Here is a 24,280-nt window from a genome sequence, read left to right as displayed (position 1 = left end):
CTTTCTTTTAATCCTCTTTTCCAGGTCTTACTAAGAATTAGGGTTTTTATTTAAACAAAGAATTTCCAGTGTATATCAGTCACAGACTAAAATAAACATTATATTAGAATTCACATGACCTATTATTTTTAATTTAATTTTAAATTATCATTCCCTAATAAGTCAACAGTGAAAAATAATGGGGCAGACGTCTTCATTTAATATCTAAGATTTTCTAAATAATCTTTTAATATATTAGTCTTCAATGAGTCACTGACTGCAGTGGGTACAGGATTATTCAAGTTTTTGTAACCTTTCTTAATATTGCTGTTCAACCAAGAATAAAGTTGTCAGATAGAAAACTATTTACAGAAGCAGTTCAGAAAATAATTAAATTCAAAATAAGAATTAAAGATGTTCTAGCACATGTTTTTTTCTGTTTTTTTCTTTTCTGATCAGAGAACAGTGTCAGATTTTAGACATACATTTTGTAAGACATTCTTGATGGTGGCCTTAATTTATTCTTTTTAAAAATTAAACCAGTCCAAGAGAGTGCTGTTGGGGTCACCATAGTTTCTACGTTTGCTGAACTATGGACACCTCTGTAAGTCAGAAAACTGCCAGTTTAAAACACGTAAGCTAAAAGTCCTATAGTAATGTCACCCTCAGTAGTCCAGTGGAAAATTCATTCAGTGGGGTTTTTTTTGTGTGAGAGAGAACAAATTAAAGTAACTAATCCACTTCACTGAACAATATTTAGCAGAGCTCAGAGGCTTCAATTAACCATAGTTTAATAAAGGTACTAATCTGTATTAAATGAAATTCTTCAAGGGCTCACATTGAAACAATGCATAAGTAGTAATCAGCAAGTCCTGACAGAGGGGCCTGCTGGGGCAGATAGCTGGAATGTGCTGCGTAATCAAATTCCAGGAGTTTAAACCCAACAAAAACAGAAAAATTGCTCAAGCCTTTTTTAAGTAAAAGGTGTTTGGGTTTATTTTCCCCCATCACTAGATTTTAATATCCAGCATATTAAAAACTGCATATTCTAAAAACATTACATTAAAATCCTTATTTCAATGTCAAGTCAAAACAAGAAAGTAAAGCTGCTTACGTGTCTTCCCTGTATTGACTGCCGTCATACAACTTTGCAAATAGTAAGACTAAGCTTCTCAACTGGGTTTTTTCCATCTCTGTACTATGAGTGTTCACTAAACTCAGAAGCTCTAATTAGCCGCAATTTCTGTGTTTAATTCCTTCCAGTATCCTTTGGAACATTGCAAGCTGCACTCAACATACAGGGCTGGAGAGCAGCAGCGTTTTTTATCCTCAGTCATATGTACATTTGTGTGTGTGTGTAGAATTGAATAACCTTGTGGAGTTCAAGATGATTAATAATATCACTGTATTGTTTTTTAACAGATAATATTGGATTGGTATTAATTTAATGAAAGGCCCATACCACCTAGCTTTCCAAAGTAGTTTCAGCACAAGGAATAAGGGTCTTCAGACATGGTTGTGTTCTGATGTCTGTCACTGCAGATCTTAGTGCAAGTCTCATAGCAGGTAAAACTGAAAAAAAAACCCAAACCAAACAAACAAACCAAACCAAACCAGTTTAATTGCTTATTAGAAATATTCACATCAATCACTTCATGTCTAGGGACTCAAATTCCAGCTTGGTGATCAGTGGAAGAACAGACTGCCAGTCGGCAGTCCTGTCTGACCCCTCCCTCAGCAACACTGAATTCCACCTTGGTCTTTGTGGGGTGACAAGGTGGAAATTGTACTCCCATACCAGTGGTGTTAGTGTTTTATACTGCTTGGTCTAAGCTGTCTTACATCACAACTCCGCTTTCTCTTGTAGACCTTTCCAGGTAAAAAGAGTGAGCTGTGACTACCCTGACTGACCAACTGATAGCACAAGTCATGGCAATGCTTATTTCCTTGAGCCTATAGCTTGCAACTGAGGTCCAGTGGTTTAAGGAAGTCATTTAGCCTTTATGGGGGAGCCTATAGAAAGTATTTCAGTACTTCATAGAAGGTCGTTTCACAAAATGTGTCTATTCACATAAAAATATTTCATTAGCTGCTGAAGGAAAAAACAGAGGGCAAGATCTACCAAAACATAGAGACACTCTCTTCTTCCCGTCTTTGTGTGCAAATGCCTTCACAGTGTCTTGGCAGGCTTTTTCCTGCAGTTGCACAAAAGTTGTAAGCTTAATCCGCTGTAGGTGGTTATCATCCATCAACAGCCTTTATCAAAATATACATTTCAAATTTTGGAGGAGAAAGAGATACGGAGCTCAATCCCAGAGAGTGGTGTTACTGAGTGATGAATATCTACAACGTTTTGCCCATGAGTCAGTCTCTTTCCAAGGCTTCATCTAGTGTATTCATGTTTGCTGTTTATTTCCAGATTGGTGTAATGGAGATCCCCCACTCCAGGTATGTATTATGCCCATACATGTATGTATACAGTTGCAAGAATTGTTGCATGTAGGGAACCATGCAACAGCAGTGCAATTTTCCTGTTGAGACCATTTCTGGCAGCTGGTACCTGAAACTAGTACCCAGGATCAGCTGACTGTTGTGGCTAAAAGCACAAGGAGGTATGGTAGCAATGTGAAAGCATGGGGCTTTGTTTTCCTCATTGCTAGGCTCAAGTCCTTCAAATTTTCCAAAGTCATGACAGTGGGGGTTGCCCACATAGAAGAATTTAAAAGGATTTGAGATTTAATGAGGCCCACCCAGGTTCACTATAAAATTGTAATCCTACTGTTAATTCAAGGATTAAAAATGAAACTGTAGGGTGGCTTAATAGTCCTGTTAAGTCAAAGCCAGAACGGGCTGAAAGAAGGTCTTTCAGTAAAACTTTCAAATATGAAGCAAAGCTAAATCCATAAATTAAAATAGGATGGAAAATCCAGTGAAATATGCTTTTCTAGATTATGTAGGTCATCAGTATGTGTGGATACACATCGTGGTTGATATGATTAAATTCTTATACAGATCACCTTTAAAGTTATTTATTTTACAAGAATTTAAAATTAAAATCCTGCTTGAGTTTTTGTGTCATGTATTTTGCTTGAGGAATTCAGCAGATTGAACCAAGTTTCAAACTTCCTGAGACTAAGATACTAGCTGATCTTTTTCAACTGCCCTTCTAAAGTAAGACCCTCTGTTCAGATCTAACAAAAAACACTAGAAACACCTACTTGATTTATATTTCCTGTGATTGTCTTCTTTTCTTAATTTGTGATTTAATAACCAATTCTATCTCAAAGCTATTCTTTTCCTTGTACTTTGACTCTCAAGAAAAGTCATGAAACTTTATAACATCATATTTGATGTTTGTTTGTTTAAAGAATACTAGGTGTTTATTCCCATTTAAGCCACATGGTTAGCACCAAACATCAGGGAGAAAACATGAATAACGGATTCATGTGTGCAGAAAGAAAAAAAGTGCTCAGACTTTTATTATGTACATCTTGGAAAAATGTGTGTGCTTGTACTGTCATAGTTGAATCACAGAACAGTTGGAACAACAATTGCATTGAATAAAACGCATTATATTCAACTTTCTTTGCCAGTTAAGAGCGCATGCTGAGTAACAGCCTGTGAAATTTCACAGTCCACAGGGAAAAAGAGAAATAATTACTGCACACATGGAAATATATGACAAAAAATATATTGCATCATGCACTTATCTTCAATTAGGCTCAAAATGTAAGTGGTAGAATTATGCACTTTTTAGTGTTATCTGTGTGAAGTTTTAGTTTTCCCTTTTCTGGAATATTGTAGGGCTCCTAGATTAGATAGTCTGACCATTTTCATTGGAAAGCCCGGGGGGGGGGGGGGGGGGTGGGGGTGGAACTGATAGCACTAGTCACAGTGGTATTTTTTTAATTGAACTTGAATCAGTATAGAATGTTGACAGAAAGAAGGAGAAAGCAATGTTTCATTGCCAAGGGGAGTAAAGGAGCAGCGATCAACACTGGAGCTTACAACCTGGATAAAAAATATTGTAGTCTGACAAAGGTCTTCAAGTTCTCAAGTCTAGTCATGATTTTGAGTCCAAAATACTAAAAAGTTAGTGAAAATTCCTTGGCATAAAAAAATCAATGCCTTGTCTCTTGACCCTGACAGATACATGAATGACATGGAATTCTTGTGGGCTAAATACAATCAGAAATCTATAAAATACATTGCTAGGTTTTGCATGACTGATTTTTGTGTTGATGTAGCAATATAGGTCACAAAATAATATTTGATGTGAACCTTTTTTTAAAAAAATATTGAATTACATAATGCTATAAACATTTGGTGAAGAAATACAGCTAAAAACCAGACATGTGAAATGTTCATCATTCTATGAAGGACTGTCTTACTGTTGCAGATTTGCTGAACTATGACATTTTGAATATGCTGCTTGCATCATTACACAATTACACATGCTTCCCCCATGGGGGGAAAGCATAAGCAAAGTGCATAAAAATTTTCTTGTGTTGTTCACAATATCTGAATCAGTGTTTATCTGAGTGTTTCAAATTGATCATTCACTCCCATGGCTTCATAAATGCTCATATTCTCTAGATTTTTTCAGCTTCTTCACTCATAGTTATGCAGATATGCTGTAGGTATTACAGTAAAACCATATTTTTATAAGGAAAAAGTATCTGTAAGGTATTACTATACACCTGATTAATTCAGGAATTTAATCATTAGGTTATACTATAGTTGTGTGGGTTTTTTTCCTGTTCTGAAACATAGGATTAGGTGGACAATTGAAACGTGGGCATTATTTTTCAGGAAAATCAAATGTGAACAATTTCTGGGTACTTAACAGGGAAAAAAATGGTAACTATACAGCTAAGCCTAGATTATAATAATGATGAAATACTATAATGCCAGAATCTCTAGGAAATAAAATACTATAATGACAAACTTCATAGAAGTGTTTCTAAAAGAAATGTGTTACTGCAGGGAGCAACTTCCCATTCTCAGAAACAGGTTTATAAGAGCCATGCTTTGGATTTACTATCAGTTTGCTGAAGCAACTAGCCACAAGATGTTTTTAACAACTAAAAGGTTTTTCTGCCTTCCACCCTCCTCAACAACAAAAAACAGTAAGGGCTTGCATGGGAGAAGATCTGCCTGGTAGCACACAGGACTTTTCTCTGTAATTTTCCATTGCATTGTGTCAGACAAGGGAGGAAGAAAGGTCTGCACTGGGAGGGGAGATATGCAGTGGTGTGGAAGGACCCAAGCCTGTGCAAAGTGTGATCTGGGGGGAGAGCGCTGCCATGCTCCTGGCCGCAGGAGTCACTGCAGAGGCCAGAGGGCTGCTCTCTCTTCCCCTACCCACCTCTGGTGCTTCAGGCTTCTTCTAAGAACTGCATCTTACCTCTTTATTCTGGCCAGACATGGGCAGGTACAAGCAACAAAAGTAAAAAGAAAGCATTTGCCTTTTTCAGTATATTATATGTTGAATATTTCCCATTCTCACTTGGTGCAAATGTCAGAGTAACAGCTGTGACTTGGATTAAGCTCTCAAGCGGAAAAGCTTGTCTTTATTTGCACTTTCAGGTTTGGCGAAAGGCAACTGTGAGTCAAAGTATACATTTTGACCTAATCTGCTGGGAAATGTTTTCCTTAGCTCTATTTGACATAAGTATCAAGGCTTGCTAGCATTTTTACTCAATTTGGTTTCAAATGGTATGTCACTGGCATAATTTATTAAATTCTTCCTTCTATTTAAGAGTTAGTTAAAGTAGTACATTTGGTTTCAGTTCAACATATCACTGAAATCAAAGGTCACAACAGATCACGTAATAAAAAATGTCGTCTCAAACAAAAAAAATACCGGAGCTGTTCTTCAATGGTATTTGGATGGCAAATTAGATAAAGCAATATTGTTGTAACTTCATGGAGAATATGTCCACCATCTCTTCAGAACAACTTACATAAACAAGCTAATGTTGAAAGCACTGTTGTCAGTGCCACAAGTTGCCTATCAGAACCGAAATATATGGGGTGCAACATAAAACTAAAACAGAAATTAGTAAAATCAAGTGTGCAGAATACTGGGGGGGGAAAAGTAAGAAATTCAGGTTATAGGACATAAAATGAAATACCTACATACATATAGGACCTGTGCACCTTAGGACCTATGTTGTGGACAATAAATTGGTGAGAGTGGTCCAGGACGATACCCCTCCTGCCTTCCAGCACAGCCTGCACACACAGATGAATCTGACATAAAGACGGTTACAAGAATAGCTTAGAGATCCTGGCTGAAGTTTTACCAAAATCTGGGGGATGAGTCTTCCACCTGGCATGATGCGTTTACAGCCTGGAACCCATGTTTTACTCCCATGTTTTGGTGTGGTTAGATGGCTTCCAATACCAGTGCTGATTGTGGATTTCCATGCCTGGAGCGTGGAGGAATCATCTGTTCTCTGTCTGTTCAGGATTCTGCATGATATCCAGGAAAATCTTTTAAAAAGTGAATAACCTCTGTTGGTAATACTTCATCACGGTGAAGGACATGCCTTGCAGCTGTGCTCTAAAGATCTATTCCATAGGTTCTGCCATATTGTTCTCCAGACTAGAGCAGGGTTAAGTTAGTGACAGAGTTTAGTGAATTAAGAGTAAACCACGGTGTGTTGGTGATTGCTGTGCCATGATAATGGTTTCTCAGAAAGGCCATGCTGAGTGTTGTAGTCATTTCAGCCCTCTGGGAACGTCTGCTGTGCATTAGAGCTTTGGAGCCTTAACATGATTCAAGCAGCGTGCTTTCAGTCTCTTTCTCACACCTGGTTTTGGTGTCCATTCATATACTTAAAGTCTTAACTTTTTTTTTTTTTTTTTTCAACCAGGGCTTCACATAAAAGGTGAAGAAACCGCAAAATTGCTTTCACGTTGACAGGTTCATCATGCCACATTTCCCATAAAAATAAGTCACGCTAATAAGTTTTGTGGCTCTTCAAAATTTTGGCCCTTTTTTGATTCATAGTGAAAGTGATTGATGCAAGTCTTCTGTGCTATCTTTAGAATATTACTATGCCCAGTCTTGTGAACCAGTCGCTTATAATTACTGGTCCCATATTCTCCGTCCCAATATTGACCACTTGACTTAGGAGCAGTTTGCAATCTTATATAATAAATTAAGACAATGTTCATAAATCATCTCTTTATAAAGCTGTTAACAGATATTTGGATAGAAAAGGCATGGAACTTGGATTACTAGTGAAAAAAGGGGGAGAAAAGGTGTGCCTGTTTGGGGAAATCATCTACTATGAACATGTTTCTTTCAATTTATGCTTTGGAATTTTAATGTAATTTTGTATCTTACCAGTTTCTAATTATTTTTTAATGTGTTAAATATTTAACTGTCTGATCTGCCCTTCCATTTTCTGAAACGCATCTTTTGTAGTTTCTTTCCATGTAGAAATTTCTGTCCTGCTACTTCTGCAATGAAGGTCCACAACTTTACACTGTTGTACTTTAAGACAAAGCTGAGAAACTTGGACAGGCAGTCCCAGTTTACGTCTAACAACCTTGAATATCTCAAAAAATGTCATATTCATCCAGCATATCTCATAGGAAACTTGCAGGTCTGGCTTTGTTTTCTCTTCAAAATACAGACCATATAAATAATTTCCTTTGGAGAATGAAAAACTTAAGTATCAACCTGAAATATTTCCATAAAATTTTATCCCTGCTTCATATGAGCTGTTGGTGTATCAGATTGGGCTATATACAAATAGGTAAGTTTACAATATTCTCTGTGCCTGTAAAAAGATAAAGCTATGAATACTTGACAGAAAGAGTACCTGCTTCCAGATCTCTCTTAGTTGCAGCTGAAGTCCACTTAAAATTATTAGTCCAAAGAGACAATAGGATTTAGACTATGTTGTGAAGTCTTTCTATGTGACTTGAAACATGTTCCATTTTTTCTAAGCTAATAATGCAGAATCCACATGACCCTGTCAGCTTAATGATGTGACGTAATCAGAAATCATAACATGTTTCATTCCAATATATGCAACTCGGACAGTATGATTATCAGCAGAAGAAAGCACAGTGCTGTTAGTTTATTCTGTATCAGACAGCTGACATTATCAGGTCTGAATAACAAGGGCTGATGTAATTCAAAACCACCTAGTTCCAAAATGCCAAAAAAAACCCCAGAATCAAGAATTTCCCTTTATGACACAGAAAACCTAAGAAGCATCACAGTTACACCAGACTGTGCTGCCAGGGTGAGAGATGCTTCTCCTTGGACTTGTCCTGTCTGTTTGGTGGCAGTGTTTGTGCATGGAGCTGGGGTGGCTCATTCTCCCTGCCGGGAGCCCAACTGTTACTCCCTCGTGCTGTGCCAAGCAAAACAGAAGGGAGGAGTTGTCAACAGGACAATGCAGAGGAGGCAGCAGCATGCTTGCCCCTGGTTTGATGAGTGAAAGTGGTCTCAAACAGGATGGCCTATAGGAGACACCTAGATGCAAGGAGCTCCAGGAGAAAAGGGAAGAGATGGTGAAGAAGCACAGAGGGGTATAGACAGGGGAAAAGGTGTTGCCCTACCCACGAGAAACATCTTCCAGTGTTTTGTCTTCTGGGTGTTTTAGTGGGCAGACTGAGTTTTTCCCCTTCTCAACTAAGGGAAGCTTCTCTTCTTTTGCACCTGAGAAAATTATGAGTTTGGCTCGGCAGAAGAGGAGGAAGACGAAAGGGCTGATCAGCCCTGTTGTGTCATCTCTTATAATGGGCCCTTCTCTTGTTCCATTTCCAGAATGGTGTCTGGAGGAAGGCTAGAAGGTCGGAAAACCAGGACTTCAACCAAGGCATTCTAGCAAAGGATGCCTGTGGGGCTACATTATGCAGGGGACTCAAAAGGGACTTGTGAATAATTGCACAGCTGAAAGATGAGATGCAATGTGAACAGTGGCATAAAACTGGTCCATTCGAATGTTTAAACTTGGGCCAGTATCTGGAATCCCGGTTCCTTCAGGCCCTTCATACAATTAGGTACAATTTAACTTTAATTGCTTCATCAGCTCAGCACCCACACAGTGGCTAGCAAAACCACCTCACTCTAATGAAAGAGCAGACAATGTGATAGCTGTCATACATTTGTGGGGTAGAATGAGCAATTTAGAAATCAAGTAGTTCAGACCAAAATTAGATTCAGTGCAAAACTCCTACATGTGCATTTTAACCTCACGATTTTTTATTAGACAGCATTGAGATCTGTCTTAATGTGAAGGTTATTTTCTTTCCTTTCCTTAATTTGAGGAGTTACAAATAATGTTACACTTTTTTAGAAGCCTAAACCAGGTTTACTGGTTTAAAAGACAGTCTGCCAGCCCTGAATGGCAGAAAAATAATTCCTGTCTATTGTACTTCCCAGTTACATAGTGCACCTATAAATTTCTGTGGTATCATATTTCATTACGATTTGTTAAGCTACATCTGACATAAATTAGAACTTCTTATAGGTATATTGCTGTTCTGTCAAATTTTTATTAAAACAACTTGATTTTTATAGCAGTTCTTTACAATTATTATTATAAATTCTTTACTAAACTGGAGTGAAATACTGGGTTTATGCTACATACTTCTGTGAAAGTGCTACCACAGTGCTCAGCAGTGTGGTGAAGACAACCAAATAATCTTTTGCAGGAATTCTTAGGAAAGGAACAGATATCAAAACAGTGAATGTCTGCTTGCCACAATACCAACCTGTAGTTCACATTTGGTGCACAGTTCTGGTTCCTCCCAGAAGGAAGGCTCAAATTAAGGGGCAAAGGTTTGAAGAAGGGCAGCAAGGGTGTTAAAAGGTAGCAAGTGGTTTCTACATGAGAAATTACTTGGTAAAGTGTTAATCTGGAGGAAAAAAGTTAAGAATCTTGAAAACCATGACTGGGGTGAAGAAGAGGGATGGTAGTTGACGTAGTTGACTCTTCACTGCCTTTCTCAGTAATAAACGTCATGGGAAAATACGAGGGGTCACCTTCAAAACAAACAGAAGGAACTGATTCCCCCTGCAGCAGGGAGAAGGGTGTTAAGGGTGCTGACAGTTTGCATGAAATCAGCAGGCAGGTTTGTGGAGGAAAGGCCATGGAGTGTTACAGAACACATAGATATCACAATAATGGAGGAATTCCATGAATAGAAAATAGTTGCTGGCTGAGAAACTATTAGGAAAAAGCATTACATACATTTGACATGTTTTTCCTTTTCTCTAGCACCTATTTATAGCACTTGTAGAGACAAGGTAGTGGGCTAGATGAACCCATCACCTGATCAAATAGGGCTTTCTTGCTAGAAAAAGTTTCTTTACTTACTTAAACTTTAACCTCACAGCAGATTTGGTGAAATCATCAATACTTCTCTAAAGAATCATCATGAATGAAGTCAATAGGCTGAATTCTTCCCCTCGTAGGCCAGTACTCATAAGAAGGAAACAGGGGAATATTTTGAAAGTATCTTTCATTTTAATAAGCTTTTCTTTAAAATTTTTCCCTTGCACTTCTGCTGATCTTGGAGAGGTCTGTAGGGGCATGGTTGTCTACACTAGTTCTGGCATCTAATCATTCTCCCTGGTTCTTTTTGAAATGTCAGTCTTTCCAGTTAGTTTATCAATAGCATGGGTAATAATGACTGGTCACATATGCTTGGCCTATATGTTTTGAAAATACATAAAGCATAAACACAGATTTGCATAGCAGCATTAACAGAGACATATAATTTTCATTTTTGTTACCCTGCAGTAAGAAAAATTTCAGATATAATGCTTAAATCATGACCTATTGAGCAAAAAGTTCCCAATTATTTTAAAATTACTTTATTTCTTCTAAGCACAGTGTAGAGTTAGATCTGGTAAACAATGCTAACAGATAAATTCTGTAATATACTGTGGTAATAAATGAAAATGACTGCATTCTGTGCCCTCCTCCTACTCTATACTGAATACAGCTTGATTTTCAAGGCATTTCAAGATTGTTCTCAGAACAACTGTGATGATAAAGTGTTTGGGGAATCAGTTAGAAGAAGAACAAAACATACAGAAGTACAGCTTTACTGGGTAAAGGCCTGATGGCCAGCCCCTAAGATGCTAGTAGTAATAAACGTCCGTTAGAAAATGAAACATTTTGTAACACTCTAATGATTCCTATCTTAATGTCCAGAGAGGTCAATTCCTAATGCTTCAAGCAAGACATAAAAGTGCTTATAAAGCTTATAATTGGGCAATGCTGAAAGGAGGGGTAGAAATTTGGCTTGAGCACACATAGTAATAAGGTTATATTGCAGCATTGTCATCCTTTGTACTAATCTAGCTATAGAAGTTTACTGATAGAGAGTCTTTACTAAGAGACAGTGGGATTTGCAAAAGTGCCCATTTGATTAAGGAACATTAATCGCATCAGCTTGCAATAGCACTGATGCAGTTCAGTCACCAGATGCTCCTGCAAATCCTTGTCTGTAATTTGCTTCAGTAATACTCCATTGCCTGTCCAGCTGCTCTGCCCTGCAGCAAGGTAAAGAAAGGCTTTTAACAACACCTTTCTTGCCTAAATGAAACCTGTCTTATAACCTGGTTACTTGCTGGAGATAAACAAAGAAAGTTGGGAAGCAGGGAGTTAGAACTGCCTCCAGTTCTGCTCTGCTGAAATTGCAGGTTTCTAAAATTGTCACAGTCTTGGTGCTTTTTTAAAAATAATGTTAGTTCAGAGGTTAGCAGATAAGCATCCCAGATACATGACATGTTAAAATCTGCCAGATTTCGTCTTTCTGAAAATTTTCTGTTCTTGAATAATTTATAATATTTACTGTCCTCTTTCGTGAGGTATCAGTACTGAGCTCATTGCTACTTGCTGTTTGAGAGTTCATTAACAGTGAGCTGGGTTGAAAATTTAAATAATATATATGTTTGTAACAGTAAGTGTGCAACATCCACCTCTCTGAAAGCACTATTTTGCACTTGCACCATATTGGAAAAAACCAACCGTCTCTGCTTATTGGCTCTTTATTACTCCTCAAAATATAGGAATGTCTATGGCACTGGTAGTTTCATTGCCAGACAGTCATAACATTACCACATCTTTAAATGAACTATGGCAAAGATAGTTGTAATTTCCTGTAGCATCAGTGGCATATGCCAACTTTACTCAAGCCCATTTCTATAAAATACCCTTCACAGTGCCACCAGGTGACATATCCGAACAAGTACAACCATTGTTGCTTGCGTTGATGTGCCTTCTGCCGCAGGTTACATTGCAAGCTGAAACCTGAAACCAGGAACAATCTCCAGAATCTGGTCAAGTCCAAGTACTGAAGTTTCACTTCGAAGTCAGATGTCGATTTTTACTCAGTTACCTCAATCATACGAAATCTTTTCTTTGCTCCCTTCACTCTTTCTGCCCTCTCAACCAAACCAAATTCCCTTGTGTTAAAATGCAGTCTTTTCCTGCGTACTCCCTAGTTGTATTCTTTACATCACTGAGCTGTCTACTAGCTGCTCTCTTGATGCTGCAACTTTCTCTACCTTTGCTGTTTTCCACAAACCATCTTTGGTGTGATCCTGTGCTAAAGAAATCTCACAAGATGTGCACAGGTTTCTGTTGCTGTGAACTGTGTGCTAGAAAAATCTCACAGGTTGTACCTCCGCTGGAACAAGATGTATATATGTATGCATACAGAGTGCGTATATGTACATACTTCATATGTACATTACATACAAAAATACATGTACATAAAACTCAGGGAAACGAGAAAAAAAAGTATCTCATGACTTAGCCAGCCTAGCAAAAGTTTCTCAACATATGTGATGGTATAAGAATTTTAAAAGTTGATGGATATGCTCAGCCTTGAACATACTGGGCCCATCAGAGCTAATGTACGTACAGAGTAGTTAAGTGCTTGTGTATTCAGGAGTAGAGAGGGATTCCTCCAAACTTTGGGGGGTGAGGAGGGAAGAGTAAAAATATTTTATATTTGGAAGACTCTTGGAGTAAGTAGTTGAACACATATAATTGCTATGTCCTAAAAAAATCTAAGTGTGTTCATATGAAAAGGTTGTTCTTCAGTGCTGATGTCAAGAGGGTACAGTAAAGTACTTGTCCGCAAATTTCTGAACATTGAAGTTGCGGTTTAAGTTACTAACTTTTAATAAAGCTGAAAACAATGTAGTTGCTTGTCTCTGGAAGACAAAGGTTTATGTTTATGACTTTCTGAAAAGTTACATTCACTACAGTACAGAAACTGTGGTGAGAAACAGTGACAAACCCCAGCTTCTTTGGAAAAATGCCGTTGTTGATTACTTGCAATATATTTCAGCTGTGTATAGCTTTCTCACAGTTACCCAATAAACACACTGGTTTCATTCTTCGGAGATTAGCAATCTCTTATGTGCTCAGGTTCTTTCCAGCTTAGCACACTGTTTCTTTTGAAGGATTTGTTTTCCTGGGTTGAACTTAAGAACTCAGAGCACCTTATCACACTTTCACAAGCTTGCTCTCTAAGGGGGAAAGAAGAGGAGGAAAAAAAGGCCTGTCAAGTCTTGCGCCAGTTAAATCCATGCTCACAGGGGATTTGTTTTTCTTCTGGCGTCATATTAGGCGTTCAAACCAAGCGGTGTTATGAGGCTGCGGGTGAGTGTCCACCAAACCCTTAATGAGGCTAATCCTACAGCAGCACATTCCAAGCAGCTAATGGGTGCAAGGGCTTCGCTCCCTCTCACATCTCTGCGTTGTGGACGGACTGAGCAACTTGTTCGGGGGGGCGGTCGCAGATGTATTATTAGTGATCACCGGCAGCAGGGAAACGTGGACAGCAGAGTTTGCTCCAGGACAGACTTAAACCACCAAGTTTGATGCTCAGGTAAAGAAGAGGGAGAAAAAAGATTCTTGGTGGGATTTTGCAGCTAAGTTAATAAAGAGACTAAACCTAGAAATCTAAGCTGTGAGTAAACTAAAGCAAAGTGTAAGTATGGCATGTACTTTAGGAATTCACTGTGGACTTTAAACTGTCTTCTAAATTAACACTGAAGGAGTGTTCATGAACTAAGAGAAAGAGAAGGTAAGGTTCTTGCTATACTATTCTTCAAAATACTTTGTAAAATAAAAGTATTTTACATACTTTATTAAGTCACATTGTAAATAAGAGTTCAGTGCAAACTGTTTTGTTATTGATGTGTTGATTTCCTCAAGTTATTCCAGTTTTGTTATGAAGACTTTACAGCAGGTAACATAATTTATTATATCACTGAACCTTGTATTTCATTGCAAACCATCTCTGTCACAGCAGGATAACTGGCATGGGACAGTGAAACCAGATGCTTTCTTTTTAGTTTGGAAGGACAAGGAATTATGAAATTACTAAGTCGTGTATTTTGGCATTATGACTCTGTCAGGTAGGGTAATCTATTGTTTGAGATCTAAAAGCTGGAAAGTCTTTTTTTCCTGATGTGAATAAAAGACTTTTTAAATCAGACTATTATTTTTGCAATATTACAATCAAAGAAGTATAACGAAAATTCAAATGCAAATTATTACTATATTTAACATAGCTGGGTTTCTTTTCTACTTAAAAGACAGTATGAAAAAGAGTAGGAAAACATTTTAAGTGTTCATTTAATGTTTTTTTAAAGCCTGCTTGTATACCTAAGGAAAAAGGTTTTCAGTGAAGTACCTGTTATGGCACCTTTCTGTAATTAGTGGTCATCTTTAGAAAAGATACATTAGGTCTACATAGTAAGTAAATTCACCAGGGTAAATTGTTTGCAGGAAAATATGCATAATTTATGACATTTAATAAAGGTATTTTTAGGGACTCTTGTCGACTTGAATTATAGTCATATGCTGTGTAAGTTCTGCACTAGAAGCTGATTTTGAATGCCAGGAAGAAAATTAGGCTTACAAAAACTTTTCACGTTTTCTAAAGGATATTGCAGGCATGTATTTAGTGTTAAAACAAACAAGCATAAAGATAAAACTGACATTATTCTATAAGTGTTCTTTTTTTGTCAAAAGGTTACAGAATATGCATATGTACACAACAAATGGGGTTCATTAATCTGCAGCTTCTTATCAGTGTATATCTTCTTAAGGCAATATAGAAAGCTTGTGTACTCTTGGCACTCAAAGAGGAGAAATTTCAATAATGTGTGGCACATATAGTAAACTATGTCATTCAAATGTTAGCATTGCAATACCTGAACAATAATGGCAACTTCATTTCTTTCTGTACAGCACTCAACAAAAAGAAAACCATAATTTTTCTGTGTAGTTTAGCTTCAAAAGTTCTGCAGTAAGAGGGTCAAATGAAGTTCATAAAATTCACTCTGGATGTCTTGACAGTTCTAGAAAGTTTATAAGAAGATTTTCTTTGCATGCAAAGACTACTAAACTGAGAAATTAATGATGCGCTACACTTCTAAGATGATTTGACTGTATAATATACAGTGTTGTGGTGATGATGATGATGATGATTATTGCCTGCATCATAAGCTTGTAAGCATTATAAGTAAATTACAATAAATTAGAACTTCAAGGTACTCTCTCCCATGTAAAGTAAAACTTTTTCAGATTTTTCAGAATTTCTATTTAATTGTCTTTTGCTTAAACATGAAACAAACCTTGCCCCACATCTATAACATATTAACATTCTGTTTGCTACAGTAAAGAAGAACAATCAAATACAGTTCTATTTAATGCTGTTAACAGATTTTTCTTTTTCCTGACTGTAAAAGTCAGATTAGGATGTATGCCATTCCTACAAAATATGAAGTATAGCAGATTTTTCAAATAAAAATTAAGGCAGAACAAAGATAAAATATTGTTATGTAACATGAGTGACCACTAGATCCAGTAAGGGATTATATTCTGTGAAAAAGGCAAAAGAATAACTTTCTCTGTACTGAGAGTAATAAGTAACAAATGTACCTATAAATTCTTACTATGGTACTTTATAGTTTATACTGGTGACATTCATTTACTCCAAAAAATGTCCACAGTTCACAATAATTTTCAAAAGTTCACTAAATAAAAAGTTTATTTATTTATTTAAATAAATAAATTTATTTAAACCATAAATTTCTGGGTTTAAACATGAAAACCCATTTTAGAGGTTACACCAGCTGGTTGTCTGACTCATAGTGTATCAAAGTCTTTTGTGTCTTGTTTCATTATTTCAGAAACTTATCTTCCTGATTTTTTTTTAAAAAAATATTTATTAAGCTGTCCACGTATGAAACTGTGTTTTCTGGTTCCATGCTAAACAGTGCTCTCGGTACTTGTATAAAGAACTGCTCTGGAATCACAGTGTTGTAAGTTCTATTGTAAGACATTTATTTTCTACTTTGTGAGATTATTTTAGTTTTTTTTTAATTAGAGCTGACTTAATTGTATCACTTAAATGGAAATAGATTTTTTCAAGTACTTTTAATGAATAGGTGTGTTTTTCTTCTGTCGTGCAGAAAGCTTTACAATTTGGATTAATTCTTCAGTGGTTGCTGCTATGAGAATATAGATGACAGCATCAAAGTCATATGCCTACTGAATATGAAAACAATCTTAAGAGCTTGTATTGGGTGCTTAGCTCTAGAAGGGAACCATAGTTCTAATGGAAAATGTTTGCTTTGCGCAAAATGTGCACTGCATTCCTGCAAAGTCAGTGAAGTTTTCTTTTATGTTTGAAGTTCCTATTCAGTTGTACTTTAAGTCGTGTTTAATAAGCAAACAGAGCTCACGGCATTTCCTTTCTCTTTTTTAGGCACAGAAATCATGGATAGAAAGAGCGTTTTACAAGAGAGAATGTGTTCATATCATACCCAGCACCAAAGACCCCCATAGGTAATTACATGCTACTTGTATGAAAAAATGAAAGCAAATTACAAGAAAATATATGTGTGTGCATACATATGTGTATAGATATAAATAGTTTGTAAAGATTTATTTGATCATAAGGTTGTTGAATTACATCTGGAGTGATGGATTCCTATGGGCACTATTTGTTTACATTTCAAAACTTTCATCATCCAAAAAAAAGATAAATCAAAAGTGGCTCAGCATCTCTGTTTAATTTCCTTATCTTCTTAGTTCAATATTCAATACCTTGAATATTTACCTAGATTGGATGCATGACATATAATACAAAGAGAAAATTGTGGTGAACTACCAATTTAAAATATGTACTAGTTCATGCAAAAGCTGATTATTTGCCCTGATGTCATCTGAAGACAGTAGAAAATATTCTTTAACTTCATTTTGGACGTATTTAGAACAAAGCATGATTGTATTGAAATACAGGAGAGTCCAAAGTAAACAAGAACATTAAAAGAAAAGGTAATGTCTGTACCTGTACCATGTTGCTTCCACGAGTAGAGGCTTCAGATAGCAGGGAAGTGGTCAGCAGATTTGAAATTTTTTTTTTTTTTTGAGATCTATTGGCTATTTAAGAGAGTTGGTTTCCCTTTCGGTCTATATGCACGTGACTCAAGTTTTCTGTTTGTTTAATGTCATAGGTGTTGCTGTGGGCGTCTAATAGGTCAACATGTTGGACTGACTCCAAGCATCTCCATTATTCAGAATGAGAAAAATGAAAGCAGGCTTACTCGCAATGACATCCAGTCGGAGAAGTGGTCCATCAGCAAGCACACACAGCTCAGCCCGACGGACGCTTTTGGAACCATTGAGTTCCAAGGAGGAGGCCACTCCAATAAAGCCATGGTAACCACATTTTTCTTTTAGATAAATAATGCTGCTAGCTCAAAAAAGGCATTCACAAAGAATAAACAATATTCTTTCTTAACTTCATTTTAAAGTATTATTTAGTGTAAGACCATAACATATGTTTTTATGTATCACATGCCAAAGAATTGGTGAACAGAATTAACTGTAAAAGCTGGAGTGCAGCATAAGAGGGGCTACCTTTAGGAAGATTGAAGACCTGCTAATGTGCTGCTGACTTGATTTTCTTCCAATGGCCAGCCATCCTGCTTTTCTGAATAATTTGAGGTTTCAACTATGATTGCCCATTGCTGATTGTGTCTGCAAGGCTGACACATTTTAAATATACCAAATTTCTTCTGATATTCCTCCAGACATATATTGGAGGATAGATCAGTTAGACTTACTGTTTCATCTTTCAATGAAATAAGAGATCCAGTGTCTAAGCTAGGAACTTGGAAATTGCTATTCTGCCACAGATACCTTCCACAAATTTCTTTTAATATTCCTCCAGACTAGTACTGGAGGATAGACCAATTAGACCTACTGGTTCGTCTTTCAACAAAATAAGAGGTCCAGTAAGTGTCTAAGCTATGAACTGGGAGATCCTATTCTACCACAGATTTCCTTGAGCAAATCATTTAATCATAATACAATGCTATGGAGTGATACCAAAGTATATTAATCTGAAGGCATTGCTCCACTAAGTTGGAGAGATGTTTACAGCACCCGTACTAACACAAGCATGTATTTCTTCTATGTGGCATTACATGAAAAGAAGAATCTCTTTGGCTCTACCTAAGCTGCAGAACCTGGACTTTCAAAATGAAAGATGAGTGTGTACCTAGGACATTGCGGTCAAGACACTGCTTTGGGCAGAAGCAGAACCACTGAGTACTCTGCAGAGTAACCTGCCCAGCAACCCAGTACCATCTTCTGTGGCTAAATTCTTCCCAACATATCTCTCAGATCTGTTGTGATACTGGATGGATTAGAGACAATGAAGAGCTCAGGTACTATGCTAGCAAGAACCAGACATTTTCCTCAGGTGGATACGTAGGTGCTCGAGATGGAATGATTACTTTAGTGGATGGTTCTGTTCACTCAGATGGATGGCTTGATAGAAAGCAGAAAATACTGTTGCACCAGGAAACAGATAGAAAGTTAAGTCATTTCTCTGAGGGTATCACGGGTGCTTTATGTTCAGTTGATAACCAATCACCTAAGAATCTGCAAGGCCTTAGCTAGACAGAGACTTTAATTCCGTAAATAACATTTTTTGAGTGTGAGTAAAATGACACTTCCCAGTGATATGAACCAAACCAGGCTTTTGGTATCCTCACAAGGAGCGGGAACAAAACAGAATGCTTTCCACCAAAACTGAGAAGGTTTCAGAGATACAGTAATCATCATGCTGTTAACCACATATGGATACTTTGCATTAAATCTGTCTTTTTGAGAAAGAGTAATCACTAGAGCTTTTTGAGTTATGTCCTTGAAGATTGCTATAAAGCAATAAACTCGTCTGCTCAGAGAAAAGTAGTCTTGGGCAGCCAAGAAATGATGAAGGGTTTAGAGAAGCTGTTGATAGCAATTTCTCTAGAGGATTTCTGGTCTTTGTTGGGATTTTGGTGCCCTGGCACAGTACCATAAAAGGAGATGCTCCAGGGTATATGCTATGTGTTCAAAGGAATATATTTGAAGTGAAACTGTAGAGATTAAATTGGAAGTTAACATGAAGGAAAGAAAAATCTTACCACAGAGTGCAGTCAGGAATGAAACCATGAAGAATTTATAAAAGAAGAAGACAAAAGGTGGTTAAAAATATGAGAAACCCAAGTAACAAGTTAAAACTTAGGGATGAATACAGACAAAACATTTATTGCTGGAAGAACTCTGGATTTATTTTGACAGTACTAGAATCAGGAAGATAGCTGCATCTGCCATCTAGGCATAGTCATTAAACCCCACTCAAAACATGGGAACAACCAAATTCTTCATGAATTAAGCAAATCTGTAAAAGCTCCAGAAATCAAGTCATTCCGCTAATAGCAAAAATGCTGTTTATCTCTTTAGTAGATGTTCTGCTTAGTTGCCACCAATGAGAAAAACATCTTTCTTATACCCAAAACACAAATAAGGAGGTTTGCATAACCAGTAATTCTGCATTTTTTTTCATGGAAACAAAATAACAAGCTTTGTTATGCTACGGTGTGTTTGTCACTGGACACAGTATGAAGGTGTTCTATGGTCATATTTCCAGCCCAAAACCTTATTTTAGGGTAGATTATAGTCAAAGAGCTGCCTAAATATTTGTTGTGGGTTTATTAATAGAAAGAATTAAACTCCTGTCTCTGAATTTACTGGGTACAAATTCTTTCCCATAATAAATAAAACTTACCAAATCAAAAGCTTTCTGTGAAAGCCAAGAGGTTGCTCAGTCAAAGCAACCAACCAGTTTTGCCAGCAGAGGAGGGGGAAAAAGAGCATTTAAATTATCTTGAAAAATAAGAAAAGGAACAGGTGTATAATAATTTTAGAAACGTTCTTGTTCAGACTGTATACATTCAAACCCAACAAGCAGAGAAGCTGGAACATCAACAGCAGCAGGAGGAGAGAGAGAAAAAGGAGAAAACATGATCAAATATGCTAGTTAGTTATTTTCTAGCTACTGGATATGAAATATCACTATAGCATATAAGCTGATTTTTGCTGACAATTGTGGTAAGTTAATATTGTGCCTATTGGATAATAGAATAACCCTGTAAAACTGCAAGATTTAACAAGCTGACCAGCATTAAGGGAAGACCCAGGAGGAGAATTTGGCATAAAATTCAACACCTCTTCCTTACTTTATTTCATTAAATGGATGCCAACACATGAAAATTATTAAGAAGGGAAACACAGAAGTGTTATCTTGGTCTATGCTAACAGTAAAATTGGTACATTTTTCTGAATCAGGCTACAAGGAATTAGGTGTATGGTAGAAACCATAACCTCAGATTTGTAACTGGGAAACTGGTAGTTAACTAATGGAACAGATTAGTGCGTATAAGACTGACATATAATTATTTCCTCTATTGAAAGGAACAGAATTGGATTGTCATAATATACAAGCGGTTTTGATAGTAAATCTATCTATACCTTACATCTATATTTGCAAGCTACAAATGCAATGACATAATAATGTATCAGTTGCCACCAGACAATTAACAGTGGCATCATCAGCTGTGAAAGTGAAAATTATGCTGAAATTGTAGCAGAACACATGGGTGTGGAACAAAACAGAAAAGGCAGTGCAGTTTGACATGTCGCAAATAAAACTGGCTATGCCATTAGTTTCATTGCCACAGCCACATAGGAAATTTTCAAACAGCATGAATTTTGCTAATACCTTTTAGTTGTTAAAAGTGTCTTCAGTGGGACTGCACTAAGCTACTTAAATCCATAATGTGTCTAGCTGAGGGTGCAGCGAATTATATAGAAGCGTATAGCTGAAAATAGGTAACATTGGTTAACAAGATCAATTACTAAAGACACCTTTCTTTCAGCGTTCATGTAACCACAGATGATCCTGCAACAACCCTAGTTTTTAGATCTCTGTCAATCACGTATTTTCTTTACAAGTGGCTCCACCCATTAATGTTGAAATGCTGTTCACATTTACATGTTTTTATGGCAGATTTTCAATTCTGACAACTGTAGAAAGATCTGAGAGGGATATGGACATATGTAAACTTTATTAAGAGCTTTTGCAGTAAATCAGTGGATTAAAAAAAGACAAAATGTGATCTGCTTATATCAGTTGGCTCTTTAGGAGTTTAAGAAATAACAGGAATGATTTCATCTAGCTGTATAGTGGCAATTTATTACCCTAACTTCGAGAGCAATTATCAAACTAGTGTGAGTGATTCCTTTCCAATTATGAGCAATATTCTGGAAAAATTTCAGAATAGAATCTGGTCATTAGTGGACCAGTTAAGACAATCTTGCTGTGATGCATGTTGCTAACCCAATTTGTAAAATTTACTATGTGCCTTTCCACACACAAAAAAACCCTGTAACGTTCTTATTAATTGGTGTGCCTGGATTCTGTATCAGACTTTTTTAAAGGACTGCTATTTACAGAACTGAAATTTCTTTGATCATGGTTTTTCAAGGTTAGGTGGAAGATGGCTGTTCAAAAAGCTTTAGTGAGTTAAATATATTCCTCCTAACTGAATGCATTCCTATGATACATTTAATATACACAATGAAAAGTTAACAGATATTTGCAGCTGTAGGGGAAATGAAGTTTACTTCAGTGTTGAAAGCTTAACCTTTCTTATGGTGCACAGATACATGAAAGAATGTCAGTAGAAATCTAATGTACGTAAACAGTTTCTTAGAAAGACTTTATAATATTTAGAACCTCAAAAAATTATACTTTATTAAGGATGTTTGGAAATCAGCCATATAAAAAGATATATTTCTGCTTTTAAGATATATTGAGTTCTATCAAAACTGTGTAAAAAGACTCTGAAAAGCCATCAGTGCTTTTGAGAAAAAAAAAAAAAGTTACCCTGTAACTTGCATAAAACATGAAAAAGACAGAAAACATTGTTTTTATTATAGTAAATTAATACTTAAAGAGTATTTACAGACTTTAAAAGATGGCGTCCTACATGGAGAAAAAGAGGAAGTAACAACAAAGCAGCTATCCAAAGCTCATTTAAATGAGTGAAGGTTCTTCCACTATTTAGTGGAACTTGCATGATGCCTTAAAATGTTAAGAACATTAATTTAAAAAGAACCAGTCCATTTTCAGTCTAAGTGAGAGTTTTTCTGTTGGATTCAGTGAGAATTATATCAGGCCTATTTTTTATATAAAGATCACACTTTGAGGGAATCAGTCTTTACCTCGAAGAAGTGTCTGCAGTGGCAGAATCTTGTTTAACATGGGTGAAATAGCCATCCAGTACCGGCATGCATCAAAGAGAGACAAAGGAGCAACATTAGACTGCAGATCACAAAATGTTTTCTGAAGAGATTCTCTTTAAAGAAATACAAAACAATTATGGATCTTTCTATTTTTTTCACTGAGACTCTCTGCAATCATTCACCATGTACTTTAATGAGACAGCTGGGCTTGAGCAGCACCGTAGTCATTTTACCACTCGGGAACTTTGACTTTTGCCCTAAGGCATTGGAGTCTAACTTGCAAGCGTCTAGCTGTTTGACTGATGATGATGCAGTTACCTTTTAGGAAACCACTTGATAAAAAAAGTGAAACAAGTGTTGTCATCAAATGGCACCCTTGCTGACTACTTCTGTGCTAGCTTAGGAATCAAATAGGCATGACAACTTGAACTTAATTTAACATTTCATGGCATTGTGCTGATGTCAGTCAGGTCAGTCTATAGGTTTTGTGGTTCGAAACTACTTTTGCTTCCTGTCTTGCCCTGCTCTTCTGATACATAACAACAGAAGTCCGGCATTCTATCCATACACCACTCCCATAAAGAAGGGATTAAATCATTTGCCATTAGAACTGATCATTTATACAGCTGACAGATACACCAGACATGGAATTTTAGAGTAACAAAGCAGTGGTTTAGCTTAGATTTACACTTAGATTTTAAATTTGCCTCTGGAAGCTATAGAAAAAGAATTCAGCAACAGCAGAAATGCTCATTAAGATTCTAAACAAAAACTGAAAAGGCCGAATATTCTGCTACAAGATTGAAAGAAATGAATCTTTAATATGGACAAAAGTGGCCTTAAAAGTGTTTATTCATAATTTAATGCGTACTTTGAAAGTGATGACAAAAGAATTCTCTTGTACTTACTAGTTAACATGTTAAGTAATGGCAGAAGAGTAATCCCAAGCACACCAAACTGAAAATGGCCTCTGTAACAGCAAACATGAATCAGTCATAAAACCTGAGATCTGTGCATGGAAGAAAAATCATGATGCTTGACACCATTGCCCTTCTCATAAACTTTAAAACAGTAAAGCTTATCCATGATGATTTAAATTGTAATTTACATGAAAAAAACTTTGAGATTTATTTTTGCTTATATTTTCTTCTTATGAAGTAAAATGAACTCTTATCATAAGCATAGAAGGGGTTTGCAGTATAAAGAACAAGCAGTTGTTTTCAGCAAAAGATGTGTACATTTCAAATGAATGCAAGAAAATATTTCTCCTAACATTGTGATTCACTATGTTTATTTATATTTATTGAAATTCAGAGGTCTTAGTGGATAAAAAAAATGAAAGAGGTTTTTGCCAATTAATACATAGGCTTAAGATAGTGAAGTCACAAATTCTAGGGTATAAAACAATCCTAAAGAATCAAAAAAAACATTCACTGGCTGGATTGATTAGTTAATACACATCTGATGCCATTTTTGCCTTCATCCCAATACCATCCCAGATGATGCCATGGCCTCTGTTTTCAGCAAATTTTATGGGCATTACTAACAGAAATTCACTTTAATTATCTCCTTAAAACTCCAAATCTGTCTTAACCAAAAAACAGAGGTAAGGTACAGTGATACCAAAACATAACCTCCATAGTCTGACC

At 36.5% G+C, this 24,280-nt stretch overlaps 1 protein-coding gene across 1 annotated transcript in view; it reads left to right on the top strand.

Annotated features, from left to right (window-relative positions):
• Nucleotides 1-24,280, top strand: part of TRPM3 (transient receptor potential cation channel subfamily M member 3) — a 286,208-nt gene that overhangs the window by 121,201 nt on the left and 140,727 nt on the right. The window contains exons 2-3 of the mRNA XM_056325516.1: nt 16,756-16,835; nt 17,507-17,711. Of these exons, the coding sequence (XP_056181491.1) occupies nt 16,756-16,835; nt 17,507-17,711 (285 nt within the window). The remainder of the gene's footprint in view (nt 1-16,755; nt 16,836-17,506; nt 17,712-24,280) is intronic.

This window comes from Falco biarmicus, chromosome Z (assembly GCF_023638135.1).
Source record: "Falco biarmicus isolate bFalBia1 chromosome Z, bFalBia1.pri, whole genome shotgun sequence".
In the NCBI taxonomy this organism is placed as follows: domain Eukaryota; kingdom Metazoa; phylum Chordata; class Aves; order Falconiformes; family Falconidae; genus Falco; species Falco biarmicus.
Note: the sequence above shows the minus strand (reverse complement) of the source record. Positions and strands in the feature narration are given on the sequence as shown.